Below are 24,768 nucleotides of genomic sequence, written 5' to 3' on the forward strand. Positions count from 1 at the left end.
CTACTATAGTGCTTTCGAGAAAACAAGCAATAACTGTTTCTTGTTACAAAAGTAATACACAGTAATGGTAGAAAAATTAGGACGTGTAAGTAAGCTAAAAGGAAGAAAAATGTGAAACACCCCTAATCCCGCTAGCCAGTGAAATTCCAGTGTTGGTTGAGACTTTACTGGATTGGCTACCAAATTGTTTCCTACGTTCATGCATAAAGGTGTTCATGTAGATAAAAATATAGTACATTGTAGAGGCAGAAAACTTTTCCCTCTGGGTTCTTTGGCTGGTCTAATAATGAAATCGGCAGAAGACAGGTTAACAGGAGAAAAACAAATTTAATTGTGTACGTATGGGAGCCCATAGAAATAGGAGACTCCAAGAAGTGAGCCAAGCTAGCAGCTTTTACACCTTTCAGACAAAGAAACCATGAATCTGTGAAGAACTGACAGAAGCTGGGGCTTGGGGTAGCGAAGCAGCGAAGAAGTAGCCGGTTTGCTTACACAGCCTTCTCGGCCTTGACGTGCCCATCGCTGGCAAGAAGGCTGTCTCCCTTCCTCCCGGGACAGGACGGGGACCTTCACGGGGGACACTTCGGTCCTGCTTCCTTCCAGGGCACAAAGGAGGTCAGAGAGTCCTTGCGCCCGCTGCTTCTCATGCAACTAAGTTCAAAACAGTCAATAGGCCAAAGTGGCCTGTTTGGGGGCAGCCTGCCGTGCAGCCCATCGTGAGCAAGGACGCAGTTCCCTGTGCCTGCTTGACACGAACCGCAAACCCGCGCGGAGCCGGTGTCCGTCCCGTGGCAGCACGGGGAGCACGCTGGCTCTCGTCTCGCCCCCGAGAAGCCCGGGGGGCACCGTCCTGCTCGTCTCCCGTGTGCACCGACCCGTCCTGAACCCCGAAGGAGGGGCGAACTGGCCCTCCTCTTGCACCTGCATCACCCCTTCTGGCCTCGGAGTGCCCCTGCCCCACGCCGAGATGCGCCCCGGCTCCTTCCAGCGTCTCACGCACGCTGGGCTGACTGGGCCCCCTTTCTAGGCAGTGAGCTTGAGAGATACGGCGTGCACCGTTTCACAGGGACCCTAAAATACAGGAGGGGTGGGGGAGAGACTATTCCGGCAGATGAAACGTCCTTCGCTGTTAGAATCGTAGAGGGCTGGCCATGGAAGGTATCCCAGAGATTCCCGGGGCCGAAAGTCTCATCTCACAAACCAGGAGACCGGATGGAGAGAGAGGCCGAGAAGCTTCTAAAAGACAAAATGACCTCAAAAAACAGTTCTGGAAGGATCCTTGCATGTAGCATGCAAATACAAATCTTTCGTAAAAACTTTGGTCATCTGACCATGTAACCTTAACTTAGTGCATGTGCCAGAAACACAGTTTGGATCTAGTTTTTTTGAGTTTTGTATCTGAGACACGGCTAAACTTTTTAAAACACAAGCTGGAAGAGCTCTGTGTGTCAGGTTATCTGTATGTCTGTGTATGTACATTATAGACGTGTGATATTTTTCTACCTCTGGATGGTATTGCCAAAACTAATTTGTAAAGAACTCTATTTTAATTGGCTTAAAGAAATTTGTTTATATAAATCAAGTATACTCTCAGAAACGTAGAAAGTAACCCAAACATTTTTTCAAGTTCACACGATCTGCGATAATCTTTGATAAATAAAAATTAATTCAAATTCGTTGGTTTAATAGAAGCAAGCACGTCTCCAAAATTTGTCAACAAAAAAATAACTAAGAAAACAGTTAACTATTTGATGTCTAATCCAAGCATCATTGTTAAAAAGAAGTAATTTAGGGGGGGTGCTGGCTGGCTCAGGGGGTAGAGGGTGCAACTCTATCTCGGGGTTGTGAGTTTGAGCCCCATATCGGGTGTAGAGATCACTTAAAAATAAAATCTTGGGGCACCTGGGCGGCTCAGTTGGTTAAGCGTCTGTCTTTGGCTCAGGTCATGATCCCAGGATCCTGGGATGGAGTCCCACATTGGGCTCCCTGCTCAGCAGGGAGTCTGCTTCTCCCTCTCCTTCAGCTCCTGCTCTCTGTCTCCATCTCTGTCTGTGTCTCTCTCAGATAAACAAATAAAATTAAAAAATAAATAAATAAAAATAAAATCTTAAAAAAAGAAACAATTTAAACAAGTATAAATAAGGGCAAAGTTTATGCTACGTTAAATGAAATGATGGCTATTCAGTGAACATCTAACTCATTTCCAAATAAGATGAACATTAAATGTGAAACATAAGTTTATCTACTTTTGGTTTTTTAATTTTTACAGAGAGAAACTAATATGTGGGTCTATTGATAACCATGTTTTATGCCACATGGAAAAAAATTATTGTAAGAAAGAATAGACTTCCAATAATTTTGAAATGTATTTATCAGTTTGCTAATCTACCACAGGATGCTGATCTATGATAGACAGGTCACGGTGGCCTGCCTCCCAGTTTTCCCTGGAAAGCAAAAATTACCAATAGTTTAAAAAGTTGGGAGAAGGGCTGCCGCAGCAAAAATGAACCGAAAAGAGAGTAAGAGCACTTGGAACAAGAAGCGTAAGCTAACTGCGCACAAGCCCTGCTCGGTTCTGGGGAGCGGGGAGCACAGGCGCCCCAGTGCAGGGTGAGATGCAACGGGGCTCCCAGGCGAGCTTCTTCCTGCTGTGGGAGGATTTACTGGAACTTCCTGTTTCTCAGACTGGGCTCCCAGACCCTTGGGGAGTGAGCATTAGCATTTATTTAAATCGAAAATACACGTATGATCTACATCTATCTAGATAAATGGATACTACGTCTCTTCAATTTTATCTATCATTTATAGATGGATTTATTATCTGCATATAGATAAAAGGATAATTTCATCAAGTGCAAAAGAGAGTGCCTGCATGGCATATACTCAAAATAGGAGAAATACGTGTCAGTTGATACAACTTCCATTTCAGTTACTTACATGGTTTTATCGGTGTAAGTAGGTGCTGGGCCGTAATATACACTCTCTTTCTTGCTGTGGAATGATCCAACGTGTTCGAAAGCCTCGGCTCTTCTACCACAGGAAATAGAGCAATGGAATGGCCTGTGTGGCCAGCTGAAAAGGCCAGTGCAAGAAACACCACCCTTGGGAAAAAAGGAAAAAAAGAAAAAGGAAAGGAGAAAAAGAACAGAAGGGGGGGAAAGAAGAAAAAAATTATTTAAAAGCACTTCCCCCATTTCCTGTAACTGCTTGCAAGGCTGCGAATTCTGATGGCGGCTTCCCAGCTATTTACAGCTGTGCCATCAGTTTGGACCTTGCTGTTCCATCTTTCGAATTTTTATTCTGTCTGCTCAGCTTAGAGCAAGCGCCTTCAGCAATAATGTGGGGATCCTGTTGCCCTGCCTGTCGTCTCATCGGCAGGCTCACAGAGCAATGTCAGCATGAGCCTGGAGACACGAGTGAATCTCATGCTGTAATTTACAAAAAGCAGACGGTTTATTTTAAGTGTATTACACAGGAGGGATGTATATTCACTGAACGTGGTGCAGAGGCGACTGTGCCGTCCTCCCTGAGTACATCTGTGATTATTCCTTAGCGCCAGCCTTGGGCCATTTCTTTCCTAGATAAGCTTTGTAAGTTTTTGAAATCGAGAAAATAACATTTGAACTAATAAAGTGGAAGTTGTCAGAAAAAAGAGGGCTTTGTTTGCTTGCTTTTAGTTTTTTTGTTTGTTTGTTTTGGTTTTGGTTTTACAAAACTACTAGAGATAATAAGGATGAAAGAAAGGGACTGCATATGAAAAGGAGGAGGCGTGTTTTGGGTAAAAGAAGGTATGAGGGGTGGAGATGCATTTTTGTAAGGGGGGAAAAAAGAAAGTAATTTCATCCTAAAGGAAAATCATTGTTCCAGAATAAGAAAGAAAAAAGGACAAAACCCAAATGGATACAGAAAGTTGTAGAAGGCTTGTGGAAAAGGGATCTTGAGGAAGGAATCTTATGTGTGGCTAAGCAGACTGAGATTAAAATGGATTTATTTAAATTAAAAAGAAAAAAGGAAGAATTTTAATATCAAAAGCGCAGTGGTGCACAATTAGAATTTGGTTTTCTCTCTGTTAAAAGGAAAAAGTGTTCTTAAATTATTGGTCTGCTCTTAATAAGAAATTGCAAACAAAGGTTTTTCTTTACCTTTCATGTAATCTGCCTAGAAAACAAAGATTCTGTGTTTTGTCTTCATCAGGTTACTTAAGCAAATTGTCTTCTTTATGTAAAAAGCTAAGTTTTTTTTCCAACTAACTTTTTAATGGTATGTTAAATTTCATGGGAAGCATTTTCAAATAAGAAGCCATGCTAAACTTTCTTTAGGAAATATTTATACGGAAGTTATTAATATAAACGTTCCAGAAAGTATATGAAGTTCATGGGGATCTGATGTACTGACACAGTGTTATCAGTCATAATTCCAGCTATTGTCTTAAAATATGGTCTATCAGAGAAATAACCAAATTTTCTTGTCAATTGCATTATAATGACTTCTCATCTGATCTTTAACCATTGCCAATTTTTAAGCCTTTTACCATTTGCAGATAGTTACTGTTTTATTCTGATGCTTTTGCAAAAATGTTCCTGCAAAAATGCTTTATCTTTGAGGAGATTCTCGAAAAAGACCCCCCCACACAAAGTACTCTGTAGAATACAGGTTTCTGATGACTTTAAGATCATAACACGGAACTGGTGTACTGGAACTGGTGTTACACTTTTCCATGAAAGTGATGAATTCATCCAACTAACAAAAGATCGAGATCAACAAGAATTAATTACAGGAGACCAAATGAATTAATGAAGATGATTAGAATTTTTATGACTTCCTTTAAAATACTGCTGGTTCTTTAATGTTTTGTTTGCAGATTTAAAAGGATCTGAAAGAACATGATCAATCACTATTCCTGCTGCACTTATATAACTAATCAGGCCAAGCTTATTAAAAGTCAACTTAATTTGCAAAACAAATTAGTCTCGCCATGGTTGTCTTTGATGGAAATGGAAATGATTATGGAGAGAAATTTATGTTTCAGTGATACACCCCTGTGGATATTAGATCCTAGTGCTGTTGATCATCTCTGAGGTTTATTTTCTACTTGTAAACTGGACTGGATCCCAAGTTCTAGCTTCCTCCAATATTTGGCTAAAACTCTCCAGACTAGCATTTCCAATTTTCTCCCACTATTTTCACTTGGCATCACTATGAAATTAAACCTGCCTTCCCCCACCCCCCACCCCGAAGCCATGCAAGCTGAAACTGGACAACTTGATATAAACTTCAAAGAAATCCCAGCAGCCCATGTGCAGACAATCTTTGTACCTGCTGCTGTGCGGCCACTCGGAAAGATCACCGGGGACATTCACACTGCAAACAGGAAAATCTGATTGCTTGACTGCACTGCTTGCACTCTATCTAAAGATACTTAGAATCCGACTTTTAGAAATCTTCTCAACTGACTGCTCTCCAAACTCAGAAGACGGAATTTCTAATTTGCTTGAACTATTAATCTTTGTTTTTCTTTTGTTTCCATAGAATTGCCTCTTATTAAATTACCTGATTGCTCACATCATATAGATGCCGAAGCCCATGCGTAACCACTTCCTGAAATACAACATTCTCAAGTTCATCCTGCCTCGGGTCATCGTGAGGATACGTGTTTGCTAATACATCATGTTATGCCTACGTAAATAACTTAAAATTTTTTTTGGTAGATTGACTTAGTAAAGTAAAATCCGAATCTGATTACAACCCATTGGATTATTTGGTCGGTTAAACCTTGGCTCCTGGGTATCTCTGCTCTGCGGAAGTTTTCAATGCTTGGCTATTGTTTTCCCTACAATCATCATATTGACCTTTCTAGCGCATTGTATACTCTCGAAGCTTTTAAATGCCTGTTGGCAGCCAATCACATGCCAGATGGCATCCATCAAGAGCAGGCAACTGGATGAAATCAACAATAACCACATGAATGATGAAGATGGTGACTACACGGCCCTCTGGCCTGATGACTCAACTAATGGAAACAGTAAATGTGTCATCTTCCAGCCTGACTAGTCACCAACCGTGGTAGCGGAGAATAACGGCCATAATGGCTGGTCATACTCTGAGCCTGCTGAGCTCTGACCCAAAGGGGGGGGAAATTGTTAAACTTTAGAAACAAAGGGAGACCAACCTTGAAGTGTCCCTGAGCAGACAGAAGCAGTTTGGTCATGCTGGCGAAGCTTAATGTGGCTTATCCTGCAAGGCTAACTGGACCTGGTCGTTTCTTGCTCGTGTCTCCGGAAATGACAAGCAAAACTTGAACTGCTTCCCGAAGTTGATATGACTGGTAAGCACTGAAAATTATAATATTGTAACTCATCACTGTGAAGAATAAACAGTCACAGCTTTGTCACTGGATAAGCTGCGTTAAACCACGCACCCCTGAGCCTCATTCCATGTTTTGGTTTGAATGCTCCCGGTCCGCAAACTTTCTGGGGCCCGCACAGTAATTTTTTACTGACTGCTACTTCAGTGATTCCTTTGGTTTTCTTCTGGCTATTTTGAACCTTTGGCAGAAGTTATGTCATTCTGTTCAAAATGACATGGCCGTTTTAGGCCTTTCCTGAACCGCCTGTCTGCTGTAATGTTCTTCACACTTGAGCAATCCCCTCCGAAAGAGAAGGCGAAACCAACCTATCGGCAAGAAACAAAACAAAACAAGACCAAAAAACCGCCCCACAACGAGGAAGCTGCCTTTACTCGAATCATTTCTGCCCAGCCGCACCACCACCGAGCAAGTCATTCCAGACCGCAGGAGGCCATCTTAGAGACCCCCGCCCTCCCCACCGCCCGGGGAGTCGGGCCTCCCTGTCGCAGTAGCCGGCGCAGCCGGGCCTCTCGGGGCAGGGCGTCGCTGTCGCGGCCGCTAGGTTCCCCTCTGGCCGGGAACGCACCGAGCGTAGGAGGCGAACGAGATCGGCGTGGCGGGCCTCCAGGGCCCGGAGGTGACCCAGCCGGCTGGGCCGGACGGAGTGGCTGGGCCCAGCACGTGACCGCCCAGCCCGGCTCCGCGGGGGGTGGGGGTGGGGGTGGGGCCGCCCCGGGCGCCCGAGGATGAAATCGACATTTGCCTGGGGCAGGAAAGGGAGCCTGTCACATTCTGTCTCCGTTAGACCCTCCACCCACGGGAGCGGGGGACTGCGCTAGCGTTTTATTTATTTTTGGATCTCCGGAACCAGAAGGCAAAAGGTAAGTTACTTACCACCTGGAAAAACCAGCTTCAGAGGAGTGACTAGAAAACCACAAGACCGGCCACATTGTTGGGTTTTAAAACCCGGTGCAGAAAATAATAGATCGTTGTGAGGGGCAAGGGCCCATATATATGTCCCAAATTAAGAGGCTGACCCTCTGAAGGGAGGTTTGGTTAGTCTGGAGGGAATGGTGGCAAAAGGGCCCGGGTTAAATATAGAAGGACACCAAAGCGGCTGGAGTAAATAGCAAGTAGGTAACTCTTGCCTGCTTATAAAACCATCCATTTCACATCCCTTTCGAGGGTAGGAGGTGAGGCAATGTTAAAATTGTGACTTAAACTTTATGGAAAGTAAACTAGTATCTGAAACGGGAATACAAGTAAGACCAGTTTCTGCTTTTGTCCTTTCACATTTCAAAACCGTTTATATGGTTTGGCAGAAGAAAACTTAATGGGTTCACTGCTTAAGTTTGAAATATGCCATTTCAGGTTTACATGATCACTCTTGGAATTTTCTAAGGCTTTCTAGGCAAGGCTGTTTCAGTTGTGAATGAAAAATGGTGACATCGTGCATATTTTCTGTAATAGTAACATGACTCACTTCTGCAGAATGTGATAAAAATTAAAAAGCGTGAAATAATGAGTTATTGTGAATTAACTCTTTCATGTCTGAGAGATCAGATTCCTTGCCAGAAGGTTTAAGAAAACACACAAGTACAACCATGCTCACGCAATAGTGCTTTATTTTAAGTCAGCAAATATTCCAGTAAGTAGTATGAATATGTGGTATCCCTTTTTTTTCCCTGTGGCAAATGCAAGTTAATATTAGAGTGTAGCTACTGAGAGTAAATAAAAGCATTATTCATCAGTGCAATTAGCATAATATTCCATAATGAATATGCTTCAAAATAAAGTATGTATTTGATATATATATTTGATAAATGATTTAAAACACTGACCCTCTGTGCTAAGTATTTCCATGCACTTTATATTTTAACTGTCATTTTGATGTGCACAAAATATATTTCTCCGTTGCCTTGGATAAAGACTTTTAAAAAATAAAACACTAAATTGTTCCCTTTCATTACTAATCCCTTTATTGCTAACTCTTTTGAAATCCTATTACATGCTTGGAGCCTGTAATCATTTGGATTTCTCCTTCTGTGTGCTGCTTGTTTCCCACAGTCGGTGAAAGGCCGGGAAAGCTGCGCACGTTCAGGCACACGGCCCAGAAGCGAGGCGGGAGCGGGGCTTCCCGGCCACTTGCTCCTCACCTCCGGGGACTTCCAGGGTCTTCCTCGGCCCCCACCCCCTCCCCGCCTCGCCCCGAGGGCGTCACGTGGCGGCGTGGGGCCCGCCTCCGGTGACGTCACCGCGCTCGCAGCCGTCGCGCCGAAGAAAGGATGCTCTAGGATGCTGTGCAGGTGGGCGGCGGGGATGCGCCATGCGGCACTGCAGGTAAGGGACGCGCGGCGCTCACTCTGCCGGCGCAGCCCGGGTCTGCAGGCCTGCGGCCCGTCGACGCCCCAGAAAGCGAAAGTGGGGGTCTTTGGCCGCTGCGGCTGCTGCATGCACCAGGCGGGGCTGCCGGGGGTGCGGGGGGGTTGCAGGCCCACGCGTGACTTCGAGCTTGGCATGCCCATCCGGGAAAGCGCGCAGGGGCCGGACGGGAAGACCGGGGCCTCTTGCTCGGGAGAGAAAAAAAATCTGGAATGAAGAGAGAAAGGGGCTTGTCAAAGATAACCGTCAACTGTTTTCTAGCTGTCATTGGGCTTCTTAAATAAGGACACGTTTACTAATTCTCCTTCCAGGGGTTTGTCCTCAGTATTTAGCCTGATTTCTTGTAAAGCAAAAGCTGCTTTGCTCTGAATGGAATGGAAACCTACTGGTTAGCAATTTAAAGAGCTAAATGTGCAATATAAATCGTTTTGCATTATTTTGCAAGGTTCCGGCGTTTAAAGGGGATATGTCAGAAATGCATTTTTCCCCCCTCCAGGTGTTTTAAGTAGATTGGAAAATAACAGTATCCAAGAAAATAAAATGCAACCTCCGAAGATTAACTGCGAGTGTAAGAGCGAATCAGCTACATCTCTGAAGAACAAAATGGTTTTTAGAAGGGGGTGGGGTGGAGATGAACACCCAAACCGAAGAATTCTCAGTGTTTTTTTTTCATTTCCGTTTTGAATAATTAGCCTGCTGGAAGAAGGGGCTTGATGACTCAGCGGCAGATGGAGGGGGGTCAGGTGACTTTTCAGTTCTGGCCGGTGGGGGGGCGTTTAATGGACTCTGTTAAGCGTTCTGACCTGTTTACATTCCTTTCTCTGGTTCAAATAGGGCCTGAGGCGGAGACATGGGTGGGCACCCTTAGGAGGAGAATCTGTAAAACATGACCCCTCTGGAAGTTGGGTGGCAGTAAATTGTACTGGAACTCACACCATGAATAATTTGATTCCCCAGCAGCTGTTGGAGGACAGTGTTAAAAAGCAGTGCTATTTTAGTTGGTACTGTAAAGGTTTTTTATTCTTTTCCCCTTGGCGGTGGGCTTACTGTCAAGCAGCCCAGATAGCTTTGGCTCTAAGAAGGGGATTATAGACTTCCTCTCTCTGTTTTATTTTCTAACCAAATTTCAATTGATTTGCTCTGATTATTTATTTCAGAGTAAGGAGAAGCTATAAAAACAATGGGGAATTCTCTTCCAACTTAGAACTTTATAAGATTGCCATTCAGAAGACATCAAGGAGAAAAGAGGATGTGAGCCCTGTTTAAAGAAAAACGGGCATGGAGATCGGGTGAAGTCAGCAAAGAAAAATGGGGATGGGGTGAAGTCAGTGAGACTTACCTTTGATTTTGCTAAAATCAAAATAATGTTTCTGTGAAATTCATGCTATGTCAGAAAATGAGCTGGCAAGATATTGGGACGTAGTCTTGCATATACTTCAGCCTAGAGATTCAAATGTCAAAATCCTATCCTTTGTCCATATCCACGCCTATATATTTATATATCCATACATTCATGTTTCTATCTCTACAGCTGTGTCTTTGCTTCTGTAGTCTTTTTAAAAATTGTGCTTATAGGGGCGCCTGGGTGGCTCAGTCGTTAAGCGTCTGCCTTCGGCTCAGGTCAGGGTCCCAGGGTCCTGGGATCAAGCCCCAAGTCGGGCTCCCTGCTCAGCGGGAAGCCTGCTTCTCCCTCTCCCACTCCCTCTGCTGTGTTCCCTCTCTCGCTGTGTCTCTCTCTGTCAAATAGATAAATAAAATCTTAAAAAAAAAATTGTGCTTATATAAGAAAATGCCAAGCTATTTTCCAAGGTGGGTGTACCATTTTGCATTTCTGCCAGCAATGTATGAGAATTTCAGTTGCTCAGGATCCTTGCCAGCACCTTGGTTTTGTTTTGTTTTTAATTTTAGCCATTAGCCATGCTCGTAGGTATGTAGGGGTTATCCCTTCGTGTTTATTTTTTTTAAGTGAATGAGTCTTATCGTATGTAAATTATTCCCTGCCAGCCCCTTGGTTATTGTCAGTTTTTAAAAAAATTTTAACCATTCTGGTAGGTAGTTATGGTATCTCATTGTGGTTTTTTCTTCTTTTTAAATTTTTTAGTAATTTACTTATTTATTGTGTTTTGAGTCTGTTTCTCCCTGCTAGAATATGAGGTCCAGGAAGCCTGGGATTTGTGTATGTATTGTTCATTCCTCCATCTCCAGCACTGGGCGTGGTACTGGGAGTATTTAGTTACCGTTTAAGAAATCGGTCAATGTTTTGCAGTTGCACACGTCCTGAAGGCCTGGGAGAGCCACCTTGCTCACCCCAGAGGGGGTTAAACCATCGGCGGGGCCTCTGCGGTTCCCGCTGGTGGGTTCCCGCTGGTGGAGGAGTCAGGGATGAACCGGATTTGGCAGCACGTTTCAGGCTGAAATCATTCTCAAGGAGCTAGCTAGCAATTTTCATTACCTAGCTGGTAACTGAGCTTCATTTTTCATTAATCATTTTCAAGTTCCTGGATCCAACCATGCTTGAAGCTTCAATTAAAAAAATTTTTATTTCTCCCACCCCCTACCCCCCTGCCTTTGGCAACCACCAGTCTGTTCTCTGTGAGCTTTTTTCCCCCTTCGATTCCACATATAAGAGGGATCCTACAGTATTTGACTTTCTCTGTCTGCCTGCCTTACTTCCCCTTAGCATAATGCCCTCGAGGTCCATCCATGTTGCAAATAGCAAGCTTTCATTCATTCTTTTTTTTTTTTTTTAAGATTTTATTTATTTATTTGACAGAGACACAGCGAGAGAGGGAACACAAGCACAAGGGGGAGTGGGGAAGGGAGAAGCAGGCTTCCCGCAAAGCGGGGGAGCCCGATGCGGGGCTCGATCCCAGGACCCTGGGATCATGACCTGAGCCAAAGGCAGACGCTTAATGACTGAGCCGCCCAGGCACCCCCATTTTTTCTTATGGCCGAATAATATTCCACTGTAAATATATACCACAGTTTCTTTATCCATTCATCCATCGACAGACACTTAGGTGGTTTCCATGCCTTGGCTGTTGTAAATAATGCTGCAATGAACATAGCGGTGTGAATGTCTTTTTGAGTTAGTGTTTTTGTTTCCTTCTGATAAATACCCAGAAGTGGAATTGCTGGGTCGTATGGTAGTTCTATTTTTAGTTTTTTTGAGGAGCCTCCGTACTGTCTTCCACAGTGGGGGCACTAATTTTCATTCCTACCAACAGTGCACGAGGGGTCCCTTTTCTCTACAGCCTTGCCAACGCTTGTTATTTCTGGTCCTTTTGTTAATAGCCATTCTAATAGGTGTGCGGTGTTATTTAGTTGTGGCTTTCATTTGCATTTCCCTGGTGATTAGTGATGCTGATCATCTTTTCATGTGCCTGTTGGCCATCTGCCTGTCTACTTGGAACAATGTCTATTTAGATCTTCTGCCCATTTTTTGATCAGATTTTTTTTTCTGTTGAATTGTATCCGTTATATTTTGGATATTAGCTTCTTATCAGATAGATGCTTTGCAAATGTCTTCTCCCATTCAGTAGGTTGCCTTTTCATTCTGTAGATGAATTCTTTTGCTGTGTGGAGCTTTTTAATATGATGTAGTCCCACTTACTTATTTTTGCTTTTGTTTCTTTGACTTTTGGTGTCAGATTCCAAAAATCATCGCCAAGACCTATGTCAAGGAGCTTATCGCCTAGGTTTTCTTCTAGGAGTTTTATGGTGTCAGGTCTAATGTTCAAGTCTTTAATCTTAATTTCGAATTAATTTTTGTATCTGGTGTAATTTTGTATATGGCATTTCTTACAAAGTTTGGACACCCTGATGTGTTGTTGCAGTAATTCAGCAATTTGTTTATTGCAGTTTCCTTCATTTGGTTCAGGTTGGCCACAGGGATTAAGATCCTTGGGTCCCTTCCTTCCGTCTCCCTCATCCAGCCCTAGACAGAGCAGAACGGGTGATAGAGTTGGATGTAGAGACCTGGATTCTACTCTGGCTTCCGGACTGTGTAACCTTGGGCACGTTACTTTGTGTCTTTGGGCCTTAATTGTCTCTTCCTCAAAGTAACCAAGAAATTTAGATCAGGGTTTCTCCGCTGTTGACCTTTGGGGCTGAATAAAGCCGTGACAACCAGAATGTCTCTAGATGCTGCCACCTCTCCCCCTGGGGTAGGGAGCATTGCCCCTGGTCGAGAACCACTGATCTGGATGATCTCTAAAAGTTCTTCTGGCTTCAGTATTCTAGAATTCATTTTCCTATCATTTGTTTGATGCTAAGCCCTTGATGAGAGATCCGATGCCCTTTCATCGCATCTGTATATCGGAAGATACAACGCGAAAGCTTTTTTAGACGCTGTGGGGTTCCAGAAGTGGCTTCGGTCCGAAAGGGGAGGCCTGTTTGTGCGCCAGTTGTGACTGGGAAGCCAGCTGGGCAGACAGGAGAGTGCCAGGGAGAGGGGCCGCCCGGCCCAGTCCCCTCCGTAGCCGCACGAGGGGGCGGGCAGCGTGGCGCAGAGGTGGTGCCGGCAGCGACCGCGGTGAGAAGCTGGTGGTGGCGCCCCGGGTAGCTAGTAGCATCAGGAGGCCGACGCCCACTGCCCGCGCCACCCGACGCCACCCGACGCCACCCGCCTCCCCGCTCCGCCCCGGGCAGGTCTGGCTCTGACCCCGGAGGGCGGCTTCGTCTGCATCACTTCCCCTCTTGGAGCAGTTGCTGCGTCCATGACTTGGGGCCCCCGGTACTTGCTGGTCCTGCTGCTTCCTTGGCCTTCGAGGGGGGATCGGAGGGATGTCAGAGGGGCTGCAAGCTGGAAGACTCCCAAGAGACAGGAAGCAGTGATGGCAGTAGCATGGCAAGGTGTGGGCCGTGTGCAGCGCGGGTGGCCGCGGGAGGCTTAGAATGGCCGGGAGACCCCCGTCCCCCGGGCTGGGACCGCGCTGTGCCCGTCCCCCCTCCCCCCTTTCCCTTGCCGTCAGCCTTCGCCCTCACTCTTCCAGGCCCCCTAAAAATCGGTCTCGGCGGGCGGTTTGGCCTGCAGTGCGAGAGAGCTGCTTTGCGGGCGGCTGGGCGGCCGGGTCTCCGCTCAGCCTGTCCCGGAGCCGGCCCCCCGCTCCCGTGTGGCTCAGGGGGCTTGGCACCCTTGCTGGGCCTTCTGGCCCCGTCTCTGCAGCAAGTCCAATTCGTGAAAGAAGATTGAAAAAGGAGGGTATTCACCATGATATGAGACTTAAGAGACTGAGAAAGTGTCCCAGTCCCCTCTGTTGCTGCGACAGAGACCAGAGACTAGGGGGCTCATCCCCAGCAGCCCATGATTTCTCACAGCACTGGAGGCTGGCACGGTTGGCTTCCGGTGAGGTCCCTCTTCTGGGTCGCAGACAGCCACCTTCTCCTCACCTCCTCACGTGGCAGGAAGAGACTGAATAGCTAGTTCTCTGGGGTCTCTCTTTTTTTTTTTTTTTTTTAAAGATTTTATTTATTTATTTGAGAGAGAGAATGAGATAGAGAGAGCATGAGAGGGAGGAGGGCCAGAGGGAGAAGCAGACTCCCTGCCGAGCAGGGAGCCCGATGCGGGACTCGATCCCGGGACGCTGGGATCATGACCTGAGCCGAAGGCAGTCGCCCAACCAACTGAGCCACCCAGGCGCCCTCTGGGGTCTCTTTTATAGGGCACTCGTCCCATCCCCAGGGCTCCACCTTCAGGACCTGATCACCTCCCAGAGGCCCCGTCTCCAAATACCATCCCATTAGGGGGTCGGTTTCAACAGACGAATTTTGGGAGGACACATTCAGTCCGTGACAACAACGAGATGTAACTTGTAGCCCCTGATTGGGCCCTGGCCTGAACGAACATCTGTAATAGGCACTTGGGGACGCCTGGGGTTATTTTTATGTGACCAGCTGTTAGATGATATAAGGAAACTACTGGAAGTTTCATTAGATGTGATAATCTTGTGGGGTGGTAGGCATCCAGCTAAGCCATTCCGGGATTCCTGACACAGATTCAGTGAAATAATGCATGTGTTTTCTGCTGCCATGTTTTGGGGGAATTTGTTATACAGCAATAGATAGCTAACACGTGAGTATGTACAAGAGTCTTATTTATTTATTTTTGGTGATGCACACTGAAGTATTTAGGGATGAAGTGTCATGATGGCGACAAGTTACTGAAACTTTTTTTTTTTTTAAGATTTTATTTATTTATTTGAGACAGAGAGAATGAGAGAGAGAGAGCACATGAGAGGGGGGAGGGTCAGAGGGAGAAGCAGGCTCCCTGCCGAGCAGGGAGCCCGATGCGGGACTCGATCCCAGGACTCCAGGATCATGACCTGAGCCGAAGGCAGTCGCTTAACCAACTGAGCCACCCAGGCGCCCCTACTGAAACTTTTTAAAAACATTTTTGGAGATCTCTTTAATGTATGGCTGGACACAAGACAAATGAATTCTCATCCCTGCTTCTACATTCAATCTGTAGCCTCTGGAAAATTCTACTGGACACTCAGAAGAGAATGAGAATGAGAAAAGGGCAAATAACAATTTAAGATTATTATAAAAATATTAAAAAAATTTTTTTAAAGATTTTATTTATTTATTTGAGAGAGAGAGAGGGGGGTGAGGGACAGAGGGAAAAGCAGGCTCCTGCTGAGCAGGGAGCCCTTACGGTACTCGATCCCAGGACTCCAGGATCATGACCTGAGCCGAAGAAGACACTATGCTTAACCAACTGAGCCACCCAGGTGTCCCTATAAAAATATTTTTGACAGCATGGATCCCCTAAAGGGTCTTGGGGACCCCAAGGTATCCCTAGATCACACTATGAAAACCACTGTTCTAGATAAATAATTTATTTGTAAATGGTTCAGTTAAACGGGGAGAGCAGAAGGTGAGGCAAATATGGCCAAATGGGAACACTTACTGAATTTGATTGGTGTTACTCATTGGACTCTTCTGGATAATGTTCTGTGTATTTGAAAATGTTCGTAATAAAAAGTTTTTTTTAACAAGACAGAAAAGGGGGCGGCGCCTGGGTGGCTCAGTCGGTTAAGCATCCAACTCTTGGTTTCGACTCAGGTTATGATCTCAGAGTCGTGAGATCGAGCTCTGCGTTGGGCTCCACGCTCAGTGTGGAGTCTGCTTGAGATTCTCTCTCTCCCTCTGCCCCTCCCACCACTTGCACACTCTCTCTCAAAAATAAATAAATAAAATTAATAAATAAAATCTTTTAAAAAAAGAAAAGAAATGTGGACTCTGGGACATGTGGGGATTCTGACTGAGTAGGTCTGGGGGTGAGGCCCAGCGGGAGCATTTTTAACCTGAGCTCCGGGTGCCCCCAAAGGACCCGAGACCCCACCTGAGGCCTGCTGGTGCGGAGGCTCCCCGCACACCACCTCTCCTCCACCCCTCCAACCTCCCGAGCCAGATCAAGCGGTGTTAGTTCGCGGCGAGGCTTATCCGTTTTCCCGTCACCCGTGGGGGCAGATGTTGGGGGACAGTCTGCCCCCCCACTCTCCCTCAGCAGGTGCTGCCGTGCAGGCTGTGGGGAGACCTTGTTATCAAACGGCTGCTTAACCGCTCTTTCAGTGGATGGCGGAGATAAACTTCCCTTTCTAAGGGCAGGAGTGGGTTTCCTTCACAGATCGTGAGAAGTATTTTTGAATGTCTTGTTTTCCGTGTTACATACAGCTAGTGAGAGTTTCCGGCAGGATCAAAGTTATGGAAAGAAATCGAAGCTTTCTTCGCATTCCCAGTCCCCGGGGCCTCCTCCCAAAGGTAGCTGCTGCTAACTTGCGTGGGATATGGTTTCTGAAAATGTGCAAATACACCCATCTCTAGAATGTATATAGTGCTTTGTTGGTTTGCTTTATTGGGAGGTAATTTGCGTGGAGCAAAATGCATGGATTTTTTAATTCAGGTGGTTTTGACAGAGAATATTCCCAGCACCCCCAGAGGGCCCCATCTCACCCTCCTTTAGCCAAACCCTCTGGCAGAGGCAGCCACTAGTCTGATTTGTGTCAGCACAGTTTACTTTTGCCTGTTCTTGAACTTCATACACATAGGAATCCTATGATATGTCTGCTTTCATATCTGGCTGCAAAGATGTTTCCATAAGACATGAGCCTCAGTATTCATTCATGCATTCACTCCCTCATTTACTTCCTTGTTCAGCGAATATTTGTTGGATCCCTGCCATGTGTCTAGGCCCGGATTTTTCTAGGCCCTGAGTGTTCAGGGGAACAGCCAGTGCAAAGGGCCCGAGGCAAGGCATTTGAAGAACAGCAAGGAGGTCGGCATGTCCAGAGAAGAGCAGCCCAGAGATCACATGGTGGGAAAGGTGCCCTGAGGGGTGGCCGGGGCCGACCATGCAGGGACATGGCAGGAGGGGCACCCATCCTGGATTATTCTCAGTGTGCCGGAAAGCTGCTGGATGCTTTCGGCTGTGGGAGTGGCACGCGGGGACTTGCATTTGAAAGGGTGACTCTGGCTGTCGTAAGAAGAGTCAGAGGTGCGCAAGAGAGAAAGCGGGGTGGCCGGTGAGGAGGCTGGGATGGTGGCCGGGTGAACAGTGACCTGGGTGACCACATGAGCTGGCCCAGGCCTCTGACTTACTTCGCAGCACTCTGTTGCCTGTCCTTCCCTCCGGACAGACTCACACCGCAGCTCGCTCGCCGAGGCTCTTGCTTGCTGTCGGGCAGGTCTTGGTGCCGTTCTTGAGAGCAGAGAGCCTGGTCGTCGGTTGCATTGGAAGTTTGAGACCCGAGCCTTCACTGTCCGAGGGGACTGTGAGCCCTCCTGAAGTCCCATGGAGGCCCTTGACCTTCTGGGGATGGTGTCGGGCCCGCTGCCGTAAGCAGCGGCTCGGAGGCCCCGGGCGGCGTGGGGTTTGGCCGGAGGGAGAATCGCACGCACCTGCCGCGTTCTGTTCATCCGCTTGGGAAGTCCGCCCCTTGCCCGGCGGCCCGGCACCTGCCGGCTCCTTTCTCGGGGCCGGGGCTGCCCCCACTGTGCTCGCCCGGCAGTTCTCACCTGTCTCCCTGTGGGCCGGCTCTGTTGCCCTGCCTCTTGGCTCTTCGTTTCCCTTCGGGCTCACTGTGAAACATTTTTCCTCCCTCCCTTGTACCCCTTGGCGGCACTGCTTGGTTGGGAGGGCTTTGTGGGGAGTAGATAGGAGGGCCGACCGCAAAGGGGACAGACGAGCTGTTTTCCCTCTTTGCTTAGTCATGCCTTCCACCAGCACTCCTTTTGCCCAGAACCTTCGAATGGACCACGGGTCAGCCCTCACCTTGGTAACCCAGGTAAGCCACCCGGTGGCCTTGTTCTGAGAGCTCCAGGAGGAACACCCCAAAGCCGCGTTCGAGGACCGCCTGCATTTAGCCTTTACAGAGATCTCGAGTGTCTGTTTAAATTTTATTTATACCCCACATAAGCAGAAAATGGGTTGTTGTGGAGGAAAGGGTCAGTGGAAGTTCCGTCTGAAGAGGTCCCCGGAGCGGGAGGGACCCAGAGTGCTCTTTCCCACCAGCACTGTCTTCAGCAGCTGAATCGTGGCCCTCAGAATTCATACGCTGGGGTCCCACCGGGACCTCCGAGGGCAACCTTCTTTGGAAATAGGGTCTGTATAGAGGTAATCAAGTTGAAATGAGGTCATTAAGGTCGCTGTCCTCCAGCATGGCCGCGGTCCTGGTAAGAAGAGGAAGGCACGGAGAGAAGGCAGCGGGAAGGGACGTGGGGAGAAGACCACCCTCTACAAGCCCAGGACAGGCCGGGACAGGTTCTCCCTCGGCGCCCTCGGAAGGAAGCGACCCTGCCGTCCCTTTGGTCTCCGACTTCTGGCCCCAGAGCTGTGGCACAGGACATGTCTGGGGCCCTTTGTTCGGGCAGCCCGAGGGGACTGGCATGGCAGCATTTTCAGAGGTCAGAGGGCAGCCCGGCGCCTTTGCCTTCACGGTAGGTCCGCATGAGCTCCGCACAGTCGAGGCGAGGAGCGGCCAGCAGTGCCCTGTCAATGGAGGCAGGTAGCTCTCAGGTCTGGAGAGGACCAAGGCCTGCTAGGCTGTTGGGGAGGAAGGGCCCTTGGGGCCTGGGCTCGAATCTGGCTCCCCACTCAGCTTCCGTGCGACCTGAACCTGTGACCGAACCTCTCCTCTGCCTCAGTTTGCTTATCTGTGGCGTGGGCCTGAGGGTGACAGTATTTAATGCAGAGAATGTCAAGAGCCCGAGCGACTGAGTATATGTGAAGTGCTAAAAATGGTGCCTGGCACACGGAGTCCTATAAAAAGTTGTTCTTGGGGCGCCTGGGTGGCTTAGTCGTTAAGCATCTGCCTTCGGCTCAGGTCATGGTCCCGGGGTCCTGGGATCGAGCCCCGCATCGGGCTCCCTGCTCCGCGGGAAGCCTGCTTCTCCCTCCCCCACTCCCCCTGCTTGTGTTCCCTCTCTCGCTGTGTCTCTCTCTGTCAAATAAATAAAATCTTAAAAAAAAAAAAAAGTTCTTAGTGTGAGGAGGAGTCTCTGGGGAGACTCTCATTCCTTGGCGCGTGACACCAGGAACACAGAGACTCAGGCCTCCCCTCCCTGCCTCTGCGGTGGGGACGTGAGAACACTGAGTCTATTGTGTCACTTGAGGCCGCATGCAGTTGGCCTCATCCCCTTTCCAACACGCAGGCTGTGTTCCCAATCGTGACAAATAGCTGTGTGGCCCTGGGGCCCTCGGAGGCATGCCATGGAGGGAGGGTCACGGTCCCACACCAGCTCCCCAGTCCTGTGGAAGCCAAGCTGGAACTGAAGGAGTGCGATGTGCTGGGAGCTTGGAGGCAGGCCAAGGAGGAAGGAGGAAGATTGGAGGGAAGGAGGAGGCGGGGAGGAGGAGGAGGAGGAGGAGGCCCTCCCCTGTCTCTTTGGGCTCCAGGCAAAGGTTAATTTTCAGTCTTTCTGCCTATCCTTCGACTCTGAGCTTCCCTCTCTTTGGGACTCTTTATTGGACCTGTGGCCCTTGGCCCCTCGCCACATGGCCACCAGGGGGCTCCTCTGTCAGTGCCTCTGGGGAGCCCAGTCTGGAGCATCGGCTGGAAGGAGTGAATGAATCATGGCCCCTCATCTAAAGGTGTCTGCATTTTAAAAAGCCAGAGTCCGTGATCTCAAATGAATTTGAAATTGGTGTGGTTTCCAGCAAGGTGGAGAGGTGAGATGAAAAGCTTTGACTGATGTGGGAGCCAGCCTCCAAAGTGGGCCCCAGTGACCCCGTCTCCTGGTGCTCAGGCCCGCATGCGGTCTCCTCCCACACTGGTCACTCGGGGCTGACCTGTGCGGCCAGCAGGGGACCGTGCAAGTGACGCCGGAGGCCTTCCACGGCTGGGTCACAGGACACTCTACTGCCTCCTCCTTGTTCCCTCGGATCAGCTGCTTTGGAGGAAGCCAACTGCCGCGTCCTAAGGACACTCTAGCAGTCTTGCCGAGATGCAGGAGGGAGCGGACCTGAGGCTTCCCAGCAGCAGCGAGCACCGACTTGCTAGCCCTGTCTGGGAGCCAACTTGTAAGTGGGTCCTCTTGACCCCATCAAGCCTTTTCAGATAGCTGCAGCCGTAGCTGACAGCTTGACCACAACCTCCTGAGAGAGATCTCAAGCCGGAAGGATCCAACCAGGGGCGCTGGGGGGGCTCGGCCGGTGAAGCGTCTGCCTTCGGCTCAGGTCATGATCCCGGGGTCCTGGGATGGAGCCCCGCATCGGGCTCCCTGCTCAGCGGGGAGTCTGCTTCTCCCTCTTCCTCTGCCTCTCTCCCCTGCTCGTGTTCTCTCTCTCAAGTAAATGAATAAAATCTTAAAAAAAAAAAAAAAAAAAAGAAGGACCCAGTCAAGCTGCTTCTGAATTTCTGACCCACAGAAACTGGAAAAATCATACGTGTTTATTGTTTGAAGCTGCTAAGCTCTGGGGTAATTTGTTTCACAGCATTGGCTAGCGAATACAATGGTAAGAACCCAAACTTTTGTGGGAGGGGGGCCTAGTGCTGGCAGCTCCTTGGGTCAGCTCCCCAGGCTGTGGCTGCCTCCCTCTTGCCCCTTCTGAAGCTCCACTCTTCTCTCATTGCTCCATATTTGTTCATTTGTTCATGCTGTGGTCTCTCTCCCTCTCTCCGTCCCTTCTTCCCCTCACCCCACCCTCTGTCCGGTGAGCTTCATGCAAGGTTTGGGTATATTCATTGTAAGTTGGGGGGTATTGATGATGAGTTTGAGTGTGTTGATTTTTTTCATTTTCCACAATGTATATGCCCGTATTCATCTGCATCGCCTGGAGACTTTGTGCAATAACCCCCAAATGCCAGTGGGGATTGGATGCCTGGCTGTCACTGCGAGCACCCAGCATTTGCCAGTGTAGGATGTGGCCATCTCCCCTTTACCTCTCGCGCGGGGGAAACGTATCCTGACCTGTCATGCAGCGTGGAGCCCATATCCTCTGCCCACTGCACGGCGGGTCGCCCAACCCCAGGGCCTTTGCTTTGTCAGGGAGTTCAGACTTTTCACGTGAATTATTTCGGTGGGAGGTCATTTTTGTAAGAGCTGATGCGATAGATATTTCAAGAGAAAAGAAGGTATGTCACAGGCACATCAAGGAAGTGTCGCAGCGGGCCAACTACGAGTCTACCTTCGGTAACGTGAGGCAGTGCGACTTAATTCTCGTTGCCCTTCACTAAAGTTTGTCCTGAAATACATGTGCAGAAAAGTGTGTAAAGCCGAAACGCACAGCTTGCTGAGTTGTCACCCAGTGAATACACCTGGGTACCCAGGGCCCAGATGAACTGGAACATGACCGGTCCCCAGAAGCCACCTGCAGGTCCCCTTCTTCGTCACTTCCCAGCCCAAGGGCATCTGCTACTACAGATTCGTTGTGCTCGCTGGAACTTTGTGTTAGTGGACTTGTGTACCCCTTCATGTCTGGCTTCCGTGCGACGTTAGGGTTGCAGGCTTCATCCTTGTTCAGTGCGTGTAGCGGTGCACCGTTCGGCCTCACAGTTGGATGGAGCTGCTGAGTTTTCTCTGTACAGGGTGTCTTGTTTCTTTTGCTGCTTTTAGGATACCCTCCTTTTCACTGGTCTTAACAATTTGATTATGATATGCCTTGGTGTGGTCTGGTTTGCTTATTTATTTACTTCTGCTGCTTGCGGTTTGTTGAGCTTCTTGTGTCTGGGATTGTAGTCTAATAGTTGAAATCTTTGTGTAGAACTGGAATGGCTACAGGGCGCCTGGGTGGCTCAGTCGTTAAGCGTCTGCCTTCGGCTCAGGTCATGATCCCAGGGTCCTGGGACCCGAGCCCCGCGTCGGGCTCCCGGCTCGGCGGGAAGCCTGCTTCTCCCTCTCCCTCTCCCCCTGCTTGTGTTCCCTGTCTCGCTGTGTCTCTGTCAAATAAATAAAAATCTTTATTAAAAAAAAAAAGAACTGGAATGGCTCTAGCAAATGTTCTGGCCAGCTAATCAAAATTTATTCCAGAGAAACGTCTTGAGAAAGTTTAAAGGGAGTTTTCAACCCACGTCCCTATCACCTCCTCCACTTGGATAAGAATGGCGAGGAAGGGTTTGCCTAAAGGAACTGTCGGCTCGTGGTGCTTTTAGCCACCACACTGGGTTCAAAGTCCGCTCCCGGGGCCCCAGGGATTCGGTGTCAAATGCCTGGTTTGGGCATCAGCCAGGCCACAGGGCAGCTGCACTGGGGGAGGAGATCTGTCTGCGTATTTGTCAGCTCAACTTTTTCCACGGCTGAAAACTAATAAAGGAAAATCAAGACAAATTGAGCAGTTAGGAGAAAAACCTACAAACCTAGTAGGGAAAGCTCGTCATGCTCTTAAGACTTGCATTGTTATAAATCATAAAACTGTGGGATGGCGCGTGTGAAAGGTGACATGTAGTCAAAGAAACGTTTTTAAAGCCACTCGCATTTTACACGTGTAGTGACTTCAGCTTGGTTTATATATTCTTTTCGTCCTAAGTATATGCACAGATAAAATCTCTCTTGTATGTATTATTGAGCATGTCTATGCAGTGATGTTAAAAGCATTCAACAGGGGGCGCCTGGGTGGCTCAGTCGGTTAAGTGTCTTGTCTTCAGCTCGGATCATGATCCTGGGGTCCTGGGATGGAGCCCCACGTCGGGCTCCTTGCTTGGTGGGGAGTCTGCTTCCCCCTCTCCCTCTGCCTGCCGCTCCCCCTGCTTGTGCTCTCGCTCTCTCTGTCAAATAAATAAATAAAATCTTTTTTTAAAAAAAAGCGTTTAGCTGACTGTTCTATAGAATCTATATCTATAGATGGATTATAGTATTAGTAATGCTTTTTGTAGAATAGAGATAGTATGTGGTGGTTGGCTAAGCTTTTTTAGGTTTAGTGGATTACTATAGAGTGGGCCTCAGCAAACGCTTGTCAGATGTCCAGATAATAAATAAGGGTGAGTAACAGGCCTCTGACCTCAAGGAACTCACAATCCGATATGGGAGGAAGCAAGCTTGTAAGTAATTCTTCCAACAAAATGCTATTGATAAATAAGATTGACACTAAAAATATTAGTGATTAAGACACAACGGGAAGGATGCAGGGCATCCAGGAGAGTGGGGAATAGGAGGGGACAAAGGGTGAAGGGGCCGGTGGTTCTCCAAGTACAATCTGTGGGCCAGCAGCATCAATCAGCCTCCCTGGGAGCTTGTTAGAAATGCAGATCCCTGGGCCCCACCCCAGACCTGCTGAAGCTGAAGGTGGGGGGTGGGCCCTGGCCAGCCGCGCTGGTCATGCTGACGCACACTGGAATTTGTGTATCTCCAGTCGAGGCAGTGATCAGCCACCAGTGTTCTGTGGAGGAGCGTAGGACAGGCCGTTTTGATGCTCAGCTTGCCCCAGAATTGCTAGAGGCCTCAGCACAGCCTGGACCCCCTGTGTTGCTGGACTGTTCATCCGTTGCAATCCACTGAGTGCATCCGGGAGTTTTCCTGAATTCTTACATGGGTGGGAAGTTTGACTTTGCCCATCGGTATAAGTTATCCATTTTTTCTTTTATGGATCATGCTTTTGGTGTCATTTCTGAGAACTCCTCGCTTAGCCCCAGGTCGTGAAGGTTTTGCCCGTTTGTACAGAGCCATAAAAACCTCACTCAATGGGTTTCACAGAGGCAAAGGCGTTGCTGGTTGACACAGTAGAAAATGCCATGCTGCCTTCATTTGGATTCTTTCAGAATTGGCCCCGGAGACAAGGATCCCAGGGCAGGGAGCTTTGTGGGAGGTGCAGGGTCTCCTGGGAGGGGCATGGGGAAGTGTGACCCGGAAAAGAAGGCAGCCAGTAGAGGCTGGGCTGGTAATACAGCTCACCCAATAGGCGACTGGAGGCTAACGCTACGCTTTGGAAACTCTAGGAAACAGAGCTTGCTGTGTCCCGGGTCCCCAGGATCATCTCTGGGTTCAACTAGGAGTACTCACAGGACAGCATACAGTTGTCTTCTTGGCTATGATTTATTATAGTAAGGCATATAGGGCAGAATCAGCAAAGGGAATAGGCAAGCTCGTTAGAGTCGCAGTACCCATGAGTTTTATTGGAGGTTGGTCCTATAGGCACCTGCTGTGTGGCTCATTATCAAAATTCCAGTCTCTTAGAAAGAAAGCAGGAGTTCAGCATCAATAACATTATTTGGACAACCAGTGCAGGCACAGTGAGCCATTCTCATCAGTTCTGGGACTGGTGGGGACCCTCTTGGAATGCAAGTTCCCACATGCTAGCCAAGGGCCAACCTTGCCAGCAGGCCTTTCTAAGGAGAGCAGTCTCCGGCCTGCAGTGGTAAATCTTTTCTGCCTTATAAAACACATGCCTTGAAATGACTCCATTCAGGGAGTAAGGGAGTGGGGGTATTTATACACCAGTTCCTGAGAGTCATCAGTTAATACCTGCTCCTAATAACGCATTCAGGCATAGAGATCCAGTTGGAAATAAGCTGGAGCTTACTGGAAGGTTTTGAGGAATGTGGGTGGGGCACTGGCAGCTTCAAATACAGTAGTTATTCTAGAAATTGCGTGAGGACAGCAAAGCC

General features: G+C 48.2%; 1 protein-coding gene and 1 long non-coding RNA gene across 6 annotated transcripts in view; one reads left to right on the forward strand and one right to left on the reverse strand.

Moving 5' to 3' along the window:
- Nucleotides 1-307: 307 nt before the first annotated feature.
- Nucleotides 308-7,390, reverse strand: LOC123844208 (uncharacterized). Of its 4 annotated transcripts, none has more exons than XR_010406029.1 (4): nt 7,241-7,390; nt 6,170-6,332; nt 2,938-3,101; nt 308-1,236 (listed from the first exon to the last, which is right to left on the reverse strand). It is a non-coding gene; the product is annotated as an uncharacterized LOC123844208 (long non-coding RNA). The 4 variants fall into 4 exon arrangements; XR_006790725.3 differs by lacking the exon at nt 7,241-7,390 and adding an exon at nt 6,933-7,016; XR_010406028.1 differs by lacking the exon at nt 7,241-7,390 and adding an exon at nt 6,739-6,981.
- Nucleotides 7,008-24,768, forward strand: part of CLCN4 (chloride voltage-gated channel 4) — a 69,759-nt gene continuing 51,998 nt past the window's right edge. For both annotated transcript variants that reach the window (XM_064573725.1, XM_045874368.3), the window contains exons 1-2: nt 7,008-7,227; nt 8,414-8,686. In XM_064573725.1, the coding sequence (XP_064429795.1) occupies nt 8,673-8,686 (14 nt within the window). In that variant the 5' untranslated portion in view covers nt 7,008-7,227; nt 8,414-8,672. The remainder of the gene's footprint in view (nt 7,228-8,413; nt 8,687-24,768) is intronic.

This window comes from Mirounga angustirostris, unplaced genomic scaffold, assembly GCF_029215605.1.
Source record: "Mirounga angustirostris isolate CCGP_5_RB_7025 unplaced genomic scaffold, mMirAng1.0.hap1 SCAF_11, whole genome shotgun sequence".
Lineage (NCBI taxonomy): Eukaryota > Metazoa > Chordata > Mammalia > Carnivora > Phocidae > Mirounga > Mirounga angustirostris.